General features: G+C 46.4%; 1 protein-coding gene across 5 annotated transcripts in view; it reads left to right on the top strand.

The window, feature by feature from the left end:
• Window positions 1-18,876, top strand: part of ODAD1 (outer dynein arm docking complex subunit 1) — a 210,052-nt gene that overhangs the window by 130,179 nt on the left and 60,997 nt on the right. For all 5 annotated transcript variants that reach the window (XM_063942770.1, XM_063942772.1, XM_063942769.1 and 2 more), the window contains one exon: window positions 1,744-1,912. In XM_063942770.1, the coding sequence (XP_063798840.1) occupies window positions 1,744-1,912 (169 nt within the window). The remainder of the gene's footprint in view (window positions 1-1,743; window positions 1,913-18,876) is intronic.

Raw genomic sequence — 18,876 nt, 5'->3', positions numbered from 1 at the left:
ACATAGAAACATAGGGGGTAATTCTGAGTTGATCGCAGCAGGAACTTAGCAGTTGGTCAAAACCATGTGCACTGCAGGGGAGGCAGATATAACATGTGCAGAGAGAGTTAGATTTGGGTGGGTTATTTTGATTCTGTGCAGGGTAAATACTGGCTGCTTTATTTTTACACTGCAAATTAGATTGCAGATTGAACACACCCCACCCAAATCTAACTCTCTCTGCACATGTAATATCTGCCTCCCCTGCAGTGCACATGGTTTTGCCCAACTGCTAACAAAGTTCCTGCTGCGATCAACTCAGAATTACCCCCATAGGCCGGGATATAATGATGATAATGATATAAATCAGTGGCCGTGGGGGATGCAGGACGAACTCGGACATTTTTTTAAAAGGAAACTTCTTTACAAGGCATGGCTTAGCCTTGTAAGTGAGTGCCCCTTTAAAAAAAAAACATTGCGTTCGGCAGGTATCCCACACAGCCGCTGAACTCAGACTTCATTACATTCCGCCCATGGAATTTGATGGCAGATAAGAACCACTTGGCCCATCTAATCTGCCCTAAGCACATCTACACACACACACACACACACACACACACACACACTACCTTACCAGTATATTTTTGGATTGTGGGAGTAAACTGGACTACCTGGTGGAAACCCACACAAGCACAGGGACATTATACAAACTCCACATAGTTTGGGATGTGTTGGGAATTGAATCCATGGCCTCAGTGCTGTGAGGCAGTAATGCTAACCATTACACCGTCCATACTGCCCCAGGAGTGGTAGGGAAGTGGTGTGATGAAGGGCTTGTTTGTAAGGGAGAGGGGTTTGAACTGTACTCTGGGGTGTATAGGAAGCCAGTGAAGTAATGTATATGGCAGAGGGGTGAGGCAACACAGAGCATGGAAGAGGTAAATAAGACTGACATCTGTGCTATGGGTGGTCTTCACTATGCCGAATGTCGGGATCCCGGTGCACAGTATACCGGCGCCGGAATCCCGACACCCGGCATACCGACAGCTATTCTCCCTCGTGGGGGTCCATGACCCCCCTGGAGGGGGAATAAAATAGTGTGGCGCGCGTAGCGCGCCACCGTGCCCGCAGCGTGGCGAGCGCAGCGAGCCCGCAAGGGGCTCCTTTGCACTTGCCACGCTGTCGGTATGCCGGCGGTCGGGCTCCCGGCGCCGGTATGCTGGTCGCCGGGAGCCCGAGCGCCGGCATACCGTACTACACCCCTGTGCTATGTACGACCTGCTTCCATAGAGATTGATAATCCCTATTTATGCCAATTACTACTCTTTTTGCCATGTTGTGAAGACAGCATAACACAAAGAGCTTTTGAATTGGGAGAAAATCATGTGAGCACCCTTAGAGCAACATGAGAAAAACAGCGATGAAACAAATCAGGACGCTGTCACATTGCAGCCATTCTCACTGCTTGCATTGTTATGCGTTTCTCATCTCATTATTGTATTATTCTGCACCATGTTTAGTGAATGTATTGATGCAGGGAACTTTAGCTTGGCTGTTGCTGTAGGTTCTCTACTCTGTACCAACTTTAGAAATGTGCAAATATGCAGGAAGGCAAATCTAGATGAAAGACTTAAGATGTCATATGCCAGATATCACTAATACATGACAGTGTCTGTGAACCTATCCACATTCCCCAGGATATAGCTTTGAGCCAGGCCGTTGGTTTAGACATACAAGCATGTGAAGAGTGTCTGTATTTCACAGATAAAAAGAGATATTGAAGAATTCAAAGCACAAGGAGTATGTCTGGAGCAGGAGCATCGGTCAATCCTTAAGAACATTGAAGATAAAGAGGAAGAGGCTGTAAAAAAAGCAGATGTCTATGAACAGCAGCTGAAAGGAGTCATGAAAGTTTTGGATCAGCTGAAAACAGGTACATGCTGCTTTGTTTACAGCTGGTCACTATGGGGCAGTTGTATTAAGCCTGGAGAAGGCATAAAGAAGTGATAAAGCGGTGATAAGTGCAAGGTGATAACGCACCAGCCAATCAGCTCATAACTGTCAATTATCACTTATCACCACTTTATCACTTCTTTATGCCTTCTCCAGGCTTAATACATCTGCCCCACTGGGTGCAATTCAGTTACAGCGATAGCCACAAAGTGCTGGCGTTCTTCGTTTCTCTGGCACCTGCGGTCACCAACATTGCAGAGGTGCACAAAAATATCTGTGATTGTGTAGCAGTACCGTAATTCTCAGGGATGAGCCCAGCTGAGCCACCGATCCTCCCTTGGAATTGTATAGGGGCTTTAAATGCCAGGTCTTAAGGTAAATGTAAATTCATTAACATTTGAAATTATCTTTGGCTGTACATAAATTCTTATAGTATGTTTTTAAAAACTAATGTAACTTTTAAATGATTAAGTAACCAGCATACTTATATTACTGTCCCTGTGATTCAGAGCAGTTCACAATCTCCACACAATGCCGATGTTCACATACTTGCAACTGAGGGGATCAGTATGAAATACCTCTAATCAAAATGCCGACGTTCAAAATCCCGACACCAATTGACCGATGGTCAAAATCCCGACAAGGTCAAAATACCGACATGGACAAAATACCGACATTTAAAATACAGACAAGGTCAAAATATCGACATGTAAAATGCTGACAGTTCAAAATACCGACATGCGTTTTTTTGTTGTTTTTTGTGCGTATGTCGACATAAGTCAACATGGACACCATATAAAGTGTACTGCGTCCCCTCGCATGGCTCGCTGTGCTCGGCACACTATTATATTCCCCCTCCAGGTCCACTGGGATGGTAAAGTATGACCAAGTCGGTTTCAATGAAAAAAATCATGAAAAACTCATGTCGGTATTTTGATCTGTCGGCATTTTACATGTCGGTATTTTGACCTTGTCGGTATTTTAAATGTCGGTATTTTGTCAATGTCGGGATTTTGACCTTGTCGGGATTTTGACCATCGGTCAATTGGTGTCGGGATTTTGAACGTCGGGATTTTGATTGGAGGTAAACTGACTGCATCCCGCAACTGAGCATGCATGAAAACGTCTGGTGCATGCGTTACCCAGAGTGAACACAAAGAGGTGCTGTTGCGATCTATTCAGATGAGTGTTCCTTGGCGGTGACTGAGAGGTTGCTACCTGTTCTTACATATATGGGGGGTCATTCCGAGTTGATCGCTCGCTGCCGTTTTTCGCAGCGCAGCGAACAAGTTACTACTGCGCATGCGTATGCACCGCAATGCGCAGGCGCGTTGTACGGGTACAAAGCGGATCGTTGCTGAGTGATGGATTTAACGAAGAATCCATTTGCACAGCCGATCGCAAGAAGATTGACAGGAAGATATACAGGCCACCAGGACAGGAAGAAGAACTGGACAAGTACCTATTGGAGGACATAACTAAAATGGCATTAACAGGAGAGGTAATAATCATGGGAGACTTTAATCTTCCTGATATAAACTGGGATGTGTCTGTTGCTAGTTCCACTAGAAGTAGTGACATTTTAAATTCCCTTCAGGGAGCATCCCTCCACCAATTGGTGAGAGAGCCCACTCAGAAAGACGCAATATTAGACTTAATACTTACAAATGGAGACAGAATATCAGACGTAAAAGTGGGTGAAAACCTGGGATCCAATGATCATCAAGCAGTATGGTTCAGCACAAAGACAGAGACTGACTCATCCCATGCAAAAACAAAGGTGTTGGATTTTAGGAAGGCTGATTTTGTAGGGATGGGAAAATGTGTAAGCAATTCTTTGGCAGAGTGGAGGAACTTGGAAGCAGTGCAGGACAGGTGGGAAACATTAAAAAGTGCAATATTAAAGGCAACAGACCTTTGTATCAAAAGTGTTAGGAAAAACACAAGGAAAAGGAAGCCAGTGTGGTTTGCGAAAGAAGTAGCAAATATTGTGAAAGAAAAAAAGATGGCTTTTAGGAAATATAAGCAGACACAAAATAAGACAAAGAGATATATCTTGTTAGACAGAAGGAGACTAAGAAGGTAATCAGACGTGCAAAGGCACAAGCTGAAGAGAAAATGGCCCAGTCAGTGAATAAAGGAGGCAAAACTTTTTTTCAGGTATGTAAGCGAAAGGAGAAAAACAAAAGGCGGAATTATAAAACTAAAGACAGACACTGGGAGTCTTGTTGAGGGAGACAATGTAATAGCAGATCATCTTATAATTATTTTTGCTCAGTGTTCACCACTAAAAGAGAGGGGAAAGGGCCACAGTTAAGTTGCAGGGATATTCAGGAAAATGACACAAGTACATTTACAGAGGAGAAGGTCCTAACAGAACTCAAAGCTGAAAGTGGACAAATCTATGGGGCCAGATGGGATACATCCAAGGATACTAAAAGAACTTAAAGAGGTGCTGGTAGCACTATTGACAGAATTATTCAACCAGTCATTAGCTGCAGGAGTAATTCCCACTAAACAAAAGTGGAAGCAAGGAAGAGGCAAACAACTACAGACCAGTAAGTCTTACATCAGTAGTAGGGACATTGATGGAAACACTCTTAAAAGAAAGAGTTGTAGATTATTTAAAATTCAGCAATTTACAGGATCCCAAACAGCATGGATTCACTGGGGGGAGATCATGTCAAACAAATCTTATGGACTTTTTTGACTGCGTGACTAAAGTGATGGATAAAGGTGGAGCCGTGGATATAGCTTATCTAGACTTTAGTAAGGCTTTTGACACTGTTCCACATCGCAGACTGCTAAATAAACTTGGAAGTTTGGGATTGGATACTAGAATTATTGAATGGATAAGATCTTGGTTGCAGGATAGAAAACAGAGAGTTGTGGTAAATGGAGTGCATTCACAGGAGGGAAATGTTACCAGTGGAGTACCCCAAGGATCTGTACTTGGACCAGTGCTTTTTAATATCTTTATTGGTGACATTGCAAATGGCATTAAAGGGAAAGTATGCCTTTTTGCAGATGACACAAAGGTATGCAACAGGATAGACACACCAGGTGGGGTAGAACAAATGACTGAAGATCTATGTAGACTAGAGGAATGGTCAAGAGTGTGGCAATTACAGTTTAATGCCCAAAAATGCAAAATCATGCACTTGGGTCTCAAAAATCCAAAGGCTAAATATATTATTAATGGCACTATACTGGAAACTACTGAGGAGGAAAGGGATCTTGGAGTCACTATTTCAGGTGACTTAAAGGCAGGTAAGCAATGTAACAAAGCAATGAGGAAGGCTAGTCAGATGCTTGGCTTCATTGGGAGAGGAATCAGCAGCAGAAAGAAGTAATAATGCCACTGTATAGGTCATTGGTACGGCCTCATCTAGAATACTGTGTTCAATTCTGGAGGCCATGGGGTATATGCAATTCACGGCGAATCGCGGCAAATTATCGCCGTTTTTTAATTCGACAGGTGAATTCCGGCAGGTGGCTGCCGGAATTCACCATATTCAATGAAAAACGGATTCGACATTCCCGCGGACGAAAAACGGCCGATTTGCCGGATTTTGCCGCGAATTAAAAAAACAAGTAAAAACGGGAAAAACCCGGAAAAAAATGGCGTGGGGTCCCCCCTCCAAAGCATAACCAGCCTCGGGCTCTTCGAGCTGGTCCTGGTTCTAAAAATGCGGGGACAAAATTGACATGGGATCCCCCATATTTTTAAAACCAGCACCGGGCTCTGCGCCTGATGCTGGTGCAAAAAATACGGGGGACAAAAAGAGTAGGGGTCCCCCCGTATTTTATACACCAGCATCGGGCTCCACTAGCTGGACAGATAATGCCACAGCCGGGGGTCACTTTTATACAGCGCCCTGCGGCCGTGGCATTAAATATCCAAAGGCTGCGGATGGGAGGCTGATAGCCTTGAGTAAAATGACAGAATATTGTTTTTTCCAGTAGTACTACAAGTCCCAGCAAGCCTCCCCCGCAAGCTGGTACTTGGAGAACCACAAGTACCAGCATGCGGGAGAAAAACGGGCCCGCTGGTACCTGTAGTACTACTGGAAAAAAAATACCCAAATAAAAACAGGACACACACACCGTGACAAGTACAACTTTATTACACACTGCCGACACACACATACTTACCTATGATGACATGCCGACTGCCACAGTCTCCGACGATCCGAGGGTACCTGTGAAAAAATTATACTCACCTTCCAGCGTCCAGAGATAAATCCATGTCCAGAGTATAATCCACGTACTTGTTAAAAAAACAAACCGCATACCCGACCATGCCGGACTGAAAGGGGTCCCATATTGACACATGAGACCCCTTTCCCCGAATGTGCCGGGACCCCACGTGACTCCTGTCACTGAGGTCCCTTCAGCCAATCAGGAAGCGCTACTACGTGGCGCTCACCTGATTGGCTGTGCGCTGTCTGTGCTGTGACAGCGCATCGCACAGCTCTCTCCATTATTTCAATGGTGGGAACTTTGCCGTCAGCGGGGGGGTTACCCGCGGTCAGCCGCAGACCGGCGGGTGACCCCACCGCTAGCCGCAAAGTTCCCACCATTGAATATAATGGAGAGGCTTTGCGATGCGCTGTCTGAGCTCAGACGCGCAGAGCCAATCAGCAGAGTGCAAGGACGTTGCACTCGCTGATTGGCTGAAGAGACCTTTCAGTGACAGCTGTCACGTAGAGGTCTCTGCATTCGGGGAAAGGGGTCTCATGTGTCAACATGGGACCCCTTTCAGTCCGCTGGCACGGGTTTTTACGTTTTGTTATTTTGCCAAGTACCTGGATTATACTCTGGACGTGGATTTATCACTGGACGCTGGAAGGTGAGTATAATTTTTTAACAGGTACCCTCGGATCGTCGGAGACTGTGGCAGTCGGCGTGTCAACATAGGTAAGTATGTGTGTGTCGGCAGTATGTAATAAAGTTGTACTTGTCACGATGTGTGTGTCCTGTTTTTATTTGGGTATTTTTTTCCCAGTAGTACTACAGGTACCAGCGGGCCCGTTTTTCTCCCGCATGCTGGTACTTGTGGTTCTCCAAGTACCAGCTTGCGGGGGAGGCTTGCTGGGACTTGTAGTACTACTGGAAAAAACAATATTCTGACATTTTTCTCAAGGCTATCAGCCTCCCATCCGCAGCCCTTGGATGGGGGGGACAGCCTCGGGCTTCACCCCTGGCCCTTGGGTGGCGGGGGGGGGACCCCTTGATTGAAGGGGTCCCCACTCCCCCAGGGTACCCCAGCCAGGGGTGACTAGTTGGATATTTAATGCCACGGCCGCAGGGCACTGTATAAAAGTGACCCCCGGCTGTGGCATTATCTGTCCAGCTAGTGGAGCCCGATGCTGGTGTAAAAAATACGGGGGACCCCTACTCTTTTTGTCCCCCGTATTTTTTGCACCAGGCGCAGAGCCCGGTGCTGGTTTTAAAAATACGGAGGATCCCCTGTCAAATTTTTCCCCGCATTTTTAGAACCAGGACCAGCTCGAAGAGCCCGAGGCTGGTTATGCTTTGGAGGGGGGACCCCACGCCATTTTTTTCCTTGATTTTATGTTCCAGCTATTTAAAAAAAAAAAATCTTTTTAAAAATATATAAATAATACTTGTGCAACCAAAAAAGACAAACCAAGTACCTAATCCCTTCTAATATAAATAGATATGCTATTCCCAAAAAAAAAAAACACCAAAAAAAACATGTTTTAAATTTTTTTTATTGGTTTCACCCTCCAAAGTGTGGCGGATTGAAAATGACGAATTTACTGTCTAAAAGCACTGTTGTCGAATTTCCAAACTTGAATTGAATACACTTTGGTCGAATTGCAGCACTTGCATCATTGCAGAAAAGTCAAATTTGACAAAAGTCGAATTTCAAAAAGTCGAATTTTGAAAGTCCGTTTCTTTGACGGAAAGTACTGAATTGCATTGACGATTTTTTTTTTTTTTTTTTTGGCGAAAAAATCCCGAAATTCAACAATTTCGGGAATTCGACCGCAATTGCATATACCCCCATATCTTCAAAAGGATATTAATACATTAGAGACTGTACAAAGAAGAACAACTAGAATGGTGCATGGCCTACATCACAAAACATACCCAGAAAGACTAAGAAATCTCAATATGTATAGTTTGGAGCAGAGAAGGGAAAGGGGGGACATGATAGAAACTTTCAAACATATCAAGGGTTTTAACAAAGTCCAGGAGGGAAACATTCTCTAAATGAAGAGAAGCAATAGGACACGAGGACATGCACTGAGACTGGAGAGGGGAAGGTTCAGGAGAAATATGAGGAAAAATTACTTCACAGAAAGGTTAGTGGACAAGTGGAAGGGCCTCCCATCAGAGGTGGTAGAGGCTAAGACAGTAGAGCAATTTAAGCATGCATGGGATAGACATAAGGATATCCTTAAAAAGAAATAAGGATCAAATAAGTTTTGAGATAAAAATATGGTTAAAAAAAGGGCAGACTAGATGGGCCAAATGGTTCTTATCTACCATCAAATTCTATGTTTCAATGTTTCTAGGAAGAGGGCGTTTGTGGGTGGCAACTGACAGGTTTTCAGGGAGTGTTTGGAAAAATGCAGGCGTGTCCAAGCGTTTGCAGGGCTGGTGTCTGACGTCAATTCCAGGACCAAAAAGACTGAAGTGATCCCAAGGGCTGAGTAAGTCCAGAGCTACTCAGAAACTGGAAAAAACTTTTTCGTCCCTCTCGACTGCACACGTGTTCGCACACTTGCAAAGCGAAAATACACTCCCCCGTGGGCGGCGACTATGCGTTTGTACGGCTGCTAAAAGCAGCTAGCGAGAAATCAACTCGGAATGAGGGCCATGGTCCGTTAAGTGTGCGTGTCATGGGTGTGCCAATGCAAGCAGCTGCTTTTCCTGATGTACATGCGCTGGCATTGGCACAGGCTGTGGTCAGCACGGAGAAACTGCACCTGCCATAGTTCTGGTGTAGCTTTCCAATCTCGCATTACAATATACATACACAGTGGTCTTCTCAATGGGGGTCATTCCGAGTTGATCGTAGCTGTGCAAAATTTTGCCAGCATGGGGATAGTTCGCTCCGCATTTCAGTCCGGCCCCCCCTCACAGAAGTGCAAAGGCATCACACAGCGGCGATGCCTTTGCACTTCAGGAGTAACTCCCGGTCAGCGCAGCTTTAGCACCCTGGCTGGGAGCTACTTCTCGCTCCCTGGCCCGCAGCAGCTGCGTATGATGTCATGCAGCCGCTGCGGCCTGCCCTCCGTTCGGTCCGGCCACGCCTGCGTTGGCCGGACCGCGCCTACGAAACGGCGGCCAAACGCTGCCGTTTCACCCCCTCCCGCCCATCGATCGCCTCTGCCTGTCATTCAGGCAGAGGCGATCGCTGCCCTGCTACGGCCGTCGGCCGTCCTGCAGGCGCACAATGGGGCCTGCGTATGCGCAGCAGGGACCCGTTCGCTCTGCTGCGAGAAAACGCAGCAAGCGAACGGGTCGGAATGACCCCCATTAGTTGCACATTTGACGGCAAGGATGTGCACAAGGAAAGGACTTTGTAGGCTATTTGCATAAACTCTCAGATAGGCCAACGCCAAATAGACATTGCTGTGTTTGCTTTTGCTTGTGAAGAAGAGTCAGGCGCTGTGTCTCCACATCTGCCATCTCTGGCAATGGACATAATGTGACTGCTGGCTTCCCCCTGTATTACAGCAAAAAGCAAGCAATGAAAGTGGATATGATTGTCTGTTCCTAAGTTTTGTTTGAACAAAATGTATTTGAGTGGAGATGTGAGAAAGAATAAAGAACATTTGTTTAGGTGAAATTAAGTGTTTGCATGCATGCAGTTAATAGGCCTGTCTGATGTAATGCTGTCATTAAATCAATACAGTATGTTTGAATCAGATTGATTTCAATGGAAATGAGAAGTATTGTATAGTCCCAGCATTTTTCTATCACTTTACTTTTTGATAATACCAGCTCAGGGAGGACTGCCAGATGGGTTGGTGCTCTGGGAGAGGGAGGGGGGGAAATGGAAGGGGGGAGCTGTACTTTACTAATGCACTTTCTCTAACGTCCTAAGTGGATGCTGGGGTTCCTGAAAGGACCATGGGGAATAGCGGCTCCGCAGGAGACAGGGCACAAAAGTAAAGCTTTTACAGGTCAGGTGGTGTGTACTGGCTCCTCCCCCTATGACCCTCCTCCAGACTCCAGTTAGATTTTTGTGCCCGGCCGAGAAGGGTGCAATTCTAGGTGGCTCTCATAAAGAGCTGCTTAGAGAGTTTAGCTTAGGTTTTTTATTTTACAGTGATTCCTGCTGGCAACAGGATCACTGCAACGAGGGACAGAGGGGAGAAGAAGTGAACTCACCTGCGTGCAGGATGGATTGGCTTCTTGGCTACTGGACATGAAGCTCCAGAGGGACGATCACAGGTACAGCCTGGATGGTCACCGGAGCCACGCCGCCGGCCCCCTCACAGATGCTGAAGCAAGAAGAGGTCCAGAATCGGCGGCTGAAGACTCCTGCAGTCTTCTTAAGGTAGCGCACAGCACTGCAGCTGTGCGCCATTTTCCTCTCAGCACACTTCACACGGCAGTCACTGAGGGTGCAGGGCGCTGGGGGGGGGGCGCCCTGGGAGGCAAATGAAAACCTTTAAAAAGGCTAAAAATACCTCACATATAGCCCCAGAGGCTATATGGAGATATTTACCCCTGCCTAAATGTACTAAATAGCGGGAGACGAGCCCGCCGGAAAAGGGGCGGGGCCTATCTCCTCAGCACACGGCGCCATTTTCTGTCACAGCTCCGCTGGTCAGGAAGGCTCCCAGGTCTCTCCCCTGCACTGCACTACAGAAACAGGGTATAACAGAGAGGGGGGGCAAAATAAATGGCAATATATAAATATAAAAGCAGCTATAAGGGAGCACTTAATCATAAGGCTATCCCTGTCATATATAGCGCTTTTTGGTGTGTGCTGGCAGACTCTCCCTCTGTCTCCCCAAAGGGCTAGTGGGTCCTGTCTTCGTATAGAGCATTCCCGGTGTGTCTGCTGTGTGTCGGTACGTGTGTGTCGACATGTATGAGGACGTTATTGGTGTGGAGGCGGAGCAATTGCCAAATATGAGGATGTCACCTTCTAGGGGGTCGACACCAGAATGGATGCCCTTATTTGTGGAATTACGGGATAGCGTCAACTCGCTTAAGCAGTCGTTTGCCGACATGAGGCGGCCGGACACTCAATTAGTGCCTGTCCAGGCGCCTCAAACACCGTCAGGGGCTGTAAAACGCCCCTTGCCTCAGTCGGTCGACACAGACCCAGACACAGGCACTGATTCCGGTGGTGAAGGTGACGAATCAACCGTATTTTCCAGTAGGGCCACACGTTATATGATTTTGGCAATAAAGGAGATGTTACATTTAGCTGATACTACAGGTACCACTAAACAGGGTATTATGTGGGGTGTGAAAAAACTACCAGTAGTTTTTACCGAATCAGAAGAATTAAATGACGTGTGTGATGAAGCGTGGGGTGCCCCGATAAAAAACTGCTAATTTCAAAGAAGTTATTGGCTTTATACCCTTTCCCGCCAGAGGTTAGGGAGCGCTGGGAAACACCTCCTAGGGTGGACAAAGCGCTAACACGCTCATCAAAACAAGTGGCGTTACCCTCTCCTGAGACGGCCGCACTTAAAGATCCATCAGATAGGAGGATGGAAAATATCCAAAAAGGTATATACACACATGCAGGTGTTATACTACGACCAGCTATTGCGACTGCCTGGATGTGCAGTGCTGGGGTAGTTTGGTCAGAGTCCCTGATCGAAAATATTGATACCCTGGACAGGGACAATATTTTACTGTCGTTAGAACAAATAAAGGATGCATTTCTTTATATGCGTGATGCACAGAGAGATATCTGCACACTGGCATCACGGGTAAGTGCTATGTCCATTTCGGCCAGAAGAGCTTTATGGACACGACAGTGGACAGGCGATGCGTAGAGGAGTTATTTGGGGTCGGTCTATCGGATTTGGTGGCCACGGCTACGGCCGGGAAATCCACCTTTCTACCTCAAGTCACTCCCCAACTGAAAAAGGCACCGACCTTTCAACGCAGCCCTTTCGTTCCTTTAAAAAGAGAGCAAAGGGCTATTCATATCTGCCACGAGGCAGAGGACGAGGGAAGAGACAGCAACAGGCAGCTCCTTCCCAGGAACAGAAGCCCTCCCCGGCTTCTACAAAAGCCTCAGCATGACGCTGGGGCTTCGCAAGCGGACTCGGGGGCGGTAGGCGGTCGTCTCAAGAATTACAGCGCGCAGTGGGCTCACTCGCAGGTAAATCCCTGGATCCTGCAGATAATATCTCAGGGGTACAGGTTGAAATTAGAGACAGAGCCACCTCGCCGTTTCCTGAAGTCTGCTTTACCAACGTCCCCCTCAGAAAGGGAGACGGTTTTGGAAGCCATTCACAAGCTGTATTCTCAGCAGGTGATAGTCAAGGTACCTCTTCTACAACAAGGGAAGGGGTATTATTCCACTCTTTTTGTGGTACCGAAGCCGGATGGCTCGGTAAGGCCTATTCTAAATCTGAAGTCCTTGAACCTGTACATAAAGAAGTCCAAGTTCAAGATGGAGTCACTCAGAGCAGTGATAGCGAACCTGGAAGAAGGGGACTTTATGGTATCCTTGGACATCAAGGATGCGTATCTCCACGTTCCAATTACCCCTCACACCAGGGGTACCTCAGGTTCGTTGTACAAAACTGTCACTATCAGTTTCAGACGCTGCCGTTTGGTTTGTCCACGGCACCTCGGGTCTTTACAAAGGTAATGGCCGAGATAATATTTCTTCTTCGAAGAAAAGGCGTATTAATTATCCCATACTTGGACGATCTCCTAATAAGGGCAAGGTCCAGAGAACAGCTAGAGATGGGTTTAGCACTATCTCAAGAGGTGCTAAAGCAGCACGGATGGATTCTGAATATTCCAAAATCCCAATTAATGCCGACAACTCGTCTGCTGTTCCTGGGGATGATTCTGGACACAGTTCAGAAAAAGGTTTTTCTTCCCGAAGAAAAAGCCAAGGAGTTATCTGACCTGGTCAGGAACCTCCTAAAACCAGGAAAGGTGTCTGTACATCAATGCACAAGAGTCCTGGGAAAAAATGGTAGCTTCTTACGAAGCAATCCCTTTCGGCAGATTCCATGCAAAGGGATCTGTTGGACAAATGGTCAGGGTCGCATCTTCAGATGCACCTGCGGATAACCCTGTCGCCGAGGACAAGGGTATCCCTTCTGTGGTGGTTGCAGGAGGCTCATCTATTGGAGGGCCGCAGATTCGGCATGCAGGATTGGATCCTGGTGACCACGGAGGCCAGCCTGAGAGGCTGGGGAGCAGTCACACAGGGAAGAAATTTCCAGGGAGTGTGGTCGAGCCTGAAAAAGTCTCTTCACATAAGCATTCTGGAACTAAGAGCAATCTACAATGCTCTAAGCCAGGCGGAACCTCTGCTTCAAGGAAGACCGGTGTTGATCCAGTCGGACAACATCACGGCAGTCGCCCATGTAAACAGACAGGGCGGCACAAGAAGCAGGAGGGCAATGGCAGAAGCTGCCAGGATCCTTCGCTGGGCGGAGAATCACGTGATAGCACTGTCAGCAGTATTCATCCCGGGCGTGGACAACTGGGAAGCAGACTTCCTCAGCAGACACGACCTTCACCCGGGAGAGTGGGGACTTCATCCAGAAGTTTTCCACATGCTATTAAACCGTTGGGTAAAACCAATGGTGGACATGATGGCGTCTCGCCTCAACAAAACACTGGACAGGTATTGCGCCAGGTCAAGAGATCCGCAGGCAATAGCTGTGGACGCGCTGGTAACACCTTGGGTGTACCAGTCGGTATATGTGTTTCCTCCTCTGCCTCTCATACCAAAGGTATTGAGGATTATACGGCAAAGAGGAGTAAGACTAGTGGCTCCGGATTGGCCAAGAAGGACTTGGTACCCGGAACTTCAAGAGATGGTCACGGACGATCCGTGGCCTCTACTTCTGAGAAGGGACCTGCTTCAGCAGGGTACTTGTCTTTTTCAAGAATTACCGCGGCTGCGTTTGACGGCATGGCGTTTGAATGCCAGATCCTAAAAGGAAAAGGCATTCCAGAAAAAGTCATTCCTACCTTGATAAAGGCAAGGAAGGAAGTCACCGCGAAGCATTATCGCCGTATTTGGCGAAAATATGTTGCGTGGTGCGAGCAGCGGAGTGCTCCGATGGAGGAATTTCAACTGGGTCGTTTTCCTACATTTCCTGCAATCAGGATTGTCTATGGGTCTCAAATTGGGATCTATTAAGGTTCAAATTTCGGCCCTATCAATATTCTTCCAAAAAGAATTGGCCTCAGTCCCTGAGGTCCAGATTTTTATCAAAGGAGTACTGCATATACAGCCTCCTGTGGTGCCTAAGGTGGCACCGTGGGATCTAAATGTAGTTTTAGATTTCCTCAAATCCAATTGGTTTGAACCACTAAAGAATGTGGATTTGAAATATCTCACATGGAAAGTGACTATGTTACTGGCCCTGGCTTCGGCCGGGAGAGTATCTGTACTGGCGGCTTTGTTTTATAAAAGCCCTTATTTAATTTTCCATTCGACATAGGGCAGAGCTGCGGACGCGTCCGCATTTTCTCCCTAAGGTGGTATCAGCGTTTCACCTGAACCAGCCTATTGTAGTGCCTGCGGCTACAGACGACTTGAAGGACTCCAAGTTGTTGGACGTTGTCAGAGCCTTAAAAATATACATTTAAAGGACGGCTGGAGTCAGAAAATCTGACTCGCTGTTTATACTGTATGCACCCAACAAGTTGGGTGCACCTGCTTCTAAGCAGTCGATTGCTCGTTGGATTTGTAACAAAATTCAACTTGTACATTCTGTGGCAGGCCTGCCACAGCCTAAATCTGTTAAGGCCCATTCCGCAAGGAAGGTGGGCTCATCTTGGGCGGCTGCCCGAGGGGTCTCGGCATTACAACTCTGCCGAGCAGCTACGTGGTCAGGGGAGAACACGTTTGTAAATTTTTACAAATTTGATACCCTGGCAAAGGAGGACCTGGAGTTCTCTCATTCGGTGCTGCAGAGTCATCCGCACTCTCCCGCCCGTTTGGGAGCTTTGGTATAATCCCCATGGTCCTTTCAGGAACCCCAGCATCCACTTAGGACGTTAGAGAAAATAAGAATTTACTTACCGATAATTCTATTTCTCGGAGTCCGTAGTGGATGCTGGGCGCCCATCCCAAGTGCGGATTATCTGCAATACTTGTACATAGTTATTGTTAACTAATTCGGGTTATTGTTTAGGAAGCCATCTTTCAGAGGCTCCTCTGTTATCATACTGTTAACTGGGTTTAGATCACAAGTTGTACGGTGTGATTGGTGTGGCTGGTATGAGTCTTACCCGGGATTCAAAATCCTCCCTTATTGTGTACGCTCGTCCGGGCACAGTACCTAACTGGAGTCTGGAGGAGGGTCATAGGGGGAGGAGCCAGTACACACCACCTGACCTGTAAAAGCTTTACTTTTGTGCCCTGTCTCCTGCGGAGCCGCTATTCCCCATGGTCCTTTCAGGAACCCCAGCATCCACTACGGACTCCGAGAAATAGAATTATCGGTAAGTAAATTCTTATTATTACTAATGTCAAGCATCTATTTACAACCTTGGCCATCCCGTCATTGCATACAATAGGCTGGTAGTTATCCAGTATAACTGCTTGAAGCCTGATCTAAGCATCCATGGACCACGGTGGTCACTCAGATATTTGCCTGCTGTCCAGTATAGGTACAGTCCAGTTGCAATGATTGTAAATGCAGCACGACCACTGTGTGCTAACTCTCCTGCACCGATTTCTGATTTGTTTGTGGAGCTTGGTTGCTCCCATCATGGCTGTTGCACACTTTAAAAATGGAGTCTGTACTGGGACATCCTGAGTACACTTGGTACACAGATGCTAGGGACCCACCTACAGGTGTTGCCTTGGCATTGACAGATGAGCTAACCCTGTATAACTATACAGTGCATGATATCCCCTATTTATGTATATGTTGACATATACTGTAGGGCAGGTTTGGCCAACCTTTGGCTCTCCAGCTGTAGTAAAACTACACATTGCAGCATGCCCTGCTACAGTTTATCCATTCCCTAATAGCAAAATGATGGTAGGACATGCTGGTACTTCTAGTTTCACAACAGGTGGAAAGCCACAGGTTGGCCAGGCCTGCTGTAGGGGTTTATTTACCAAGCGTCAGCCTAAAACATGGCGCTTCCAATCGTGTTTATGGCTGAAATTTAATAGGGCACTGCTTTTACTAACCATGTTTCACTAGTTTTTGGCCATTAACATGATCTGAAGTACTGGGTTTAGAACCGGACACTCCATACTTTATTTATATATTGTTTGTTGCAGAATGCCAGACTTTGTTATCAGATATACAGTGGTCTAAAGTGATATGTGCTTAACTTTTCTTACGATTTTGACTATATAGTCAAAATCATAAGGAAAGTTAGTGCATATTGCACGGTATGTACTCAGCTTGCGATGCCGATACACGGTCTCACGGAATCGGCATCGCAAGCAAAAATAGACTGTGCAGGCAATTCAGATTTGACTATCTTGTGTAAAAGATAGTCAAAATTGTCACATAGCCAAAATCAGTATCGCAAGCACAGTCATCTTTGCTTGTGATACCGACCACAGTCCATGTCGCATAGTGAGAATCGGGCATAGCCCGAATCTCACCGTGTGTATGGACCTTCACTTGTCCTGGCATTACTTTTCATATGATCTAATTTATCTACTTGTATACGCCTGTTTCATCAGTTTAAAGTAGCACACCTGAACAGCTATGCATATACGGTATACAACATACACACTAGTATTTCAGACCCGTCATTCATGGGTCTCTAACTATTGTGCCCTCACCACCCCACACTCTCTCCGTCATTGTACTCTTTCTCTTCTTTTACTCTCTCCTCCTCCCCTAATCATTCTCTCTCCCATTTTCTTCCCCATTCCCTCTATCTCCCCCCCTCTTCCTCCCATTTTATTAATCACTCTCTCCTTTGCTCCTGTTCTCTTTCTCTTTATCCATCCTGTTTTCGTTCTCTCCCTCTTATCCCTGCTCCCTCATACTCTCTTTCTCTCTCTCTCCCTCCTTCTCTACCCCCCTGTTTCTGTCTCTCCTTGCACCCTCTTTCTCTCTCTTTCTTCCACCTCTTATTCTCTCTCCTCCCTTTCTCTCTCACTCTCTCTGCACCACTCACCTGGTTAGTCCACCCAGGGGTGTCAATTGTCTAATATCCTGTTGGCATCCATCATTAGTGTGTTCCTCTGGCCTTCTCGCCACAGTGGCTGCTATTACTGCAAGTGAGAGTGAGCTACTGTCCTCTAAGTGAAATGCTCAATATATAATAGATATGTGTGTGTGTGTGTCACAGCTACTTACCGTTGCCTGTCAGTGGGCCTAATTCAGACTTGATCGTAGCCGTGCAAAATTTTGCATGGCTACGATCAGTTACTCAGACATGCGGGGGGGACGCCCAGCACAGGGCTAGTCCACCCCGCATGTGTGGCTCTGCCCCGCCGCGCAAGTACAAAAGCATCGCACAGCGGCGATGCTTTTGTACTTGCACGCTGGCAGGGAGCTACTCGTCGCTGTCTAGGTCGCAGCAGCTGCGTTTGACGTCACGCAGCCGCCGTGGCCCGCCCCCCGCACGGTACGTGCACGCCTGTGTTGCCCGGGCCGCAATCAGGCAGAGGCAATCGCAGGACTGAAACGGCCATCGGGTGCTGGCGCATGTTCAAATTCACACCTGATCGGCTGCTGTGCGAAAACGCACAGCAGCGATCAGGTGAATTAGGCGCAGTGACCGCTTTTTGCCTCAAATGATACTGCTGCAGCCGTACTGCCTACGTAACTCTTTCCTTACATTTATCCAGTATACTGTAGTTGTGGGGAAAGAGTTAATTTGGGTAGCACAGAGACATTATAATGAGCTCTTCTGTATAAATGATTCAGGAGGAGGGTGAGTAGAGCAGTGTGTGCAAAGACATGGATCACTTTTAAAAGTAATTTAGTATACTTTAGGCATAGTTCTCCAAATTGGATAAAAACCCTTTATTGTGGGAAACTCATAATTCTAAGCATTACGCATAATAGATCCCATCCTGTTTTCCTTTCAAAAGTTCTAAATTCAATTTTAAAACACAATGTCAGCAACCTGATATTGTGTCTGTGCAGTTGCCCCTACAGTGCCAGAGGTATACATTTGAATAACTTTTGTGTTGTAGTCAAGTCATTTGCATTCATAAAGAAACACAAGGAGCATTAAAATCAATGGCATGAAACAACTCTTTGACCTTCAGCAGTTCTTACTATGAATGGTAAAACACACATTTGAAATATGTATTTTGTTCTGCATTGTTCTAGAATTGTAATCCTACTTGCCCTGATTACTAATAAGCGATGCAGCCCTGTACCGCTGTCCCTGATTATGAGCCACGTAAATTGTATATCAGGATGTCAGTGGATCAGGAGGATGAGACCTTCATAAACCCTTTAAAGCTAACTGTTCATATACAAAATTACTGAAGCATTAATTTAAGGGGTATATTACAACTTATTTTACTATAACAGCATATAGAGGTATTATTATACTGAAAAAAATATTTACTGGAAATAATTTTTAGGCGTATTTATGTCAGTTATGCTACAGTGTGTGCAGAAATGTTCTGTAACACGTAGCAACCACTGAGATTGTTGTTGTTTTGTAGTAATTAATGGCTAAGATTGGTTGCTAAGGGTTACTGCATATCTACATACATAGTATCATGGTAGTAAATGTGTTGTATGACTCTTACACAGTGGTGCAAGTAAAAAAAAATTCTTAGTGGTACTG

The sequence above is a fragment of the Pseudophryne corroboree genome, chromosome 10 (genome assembly GCF_028390025.1).
Source record: "Pseudophryne corroboree isolate aPseCor3 chromosome 10, aPseCor3.hap2, whole genome shotgun sequence".
Classification (NCBI taxonomy): domain Eukaryota; kingdom Metazoa; phylum Chordata; class Amphibia; order Anura; family Myobatrachidae; genus Pseudophryne; species Pseudophryne corroboree.
The sequence above is the reverse complement of the archived record's forward strand: the minus strand, read 5'-3'. Positions and strand labels throughout refer to the sequence as shown.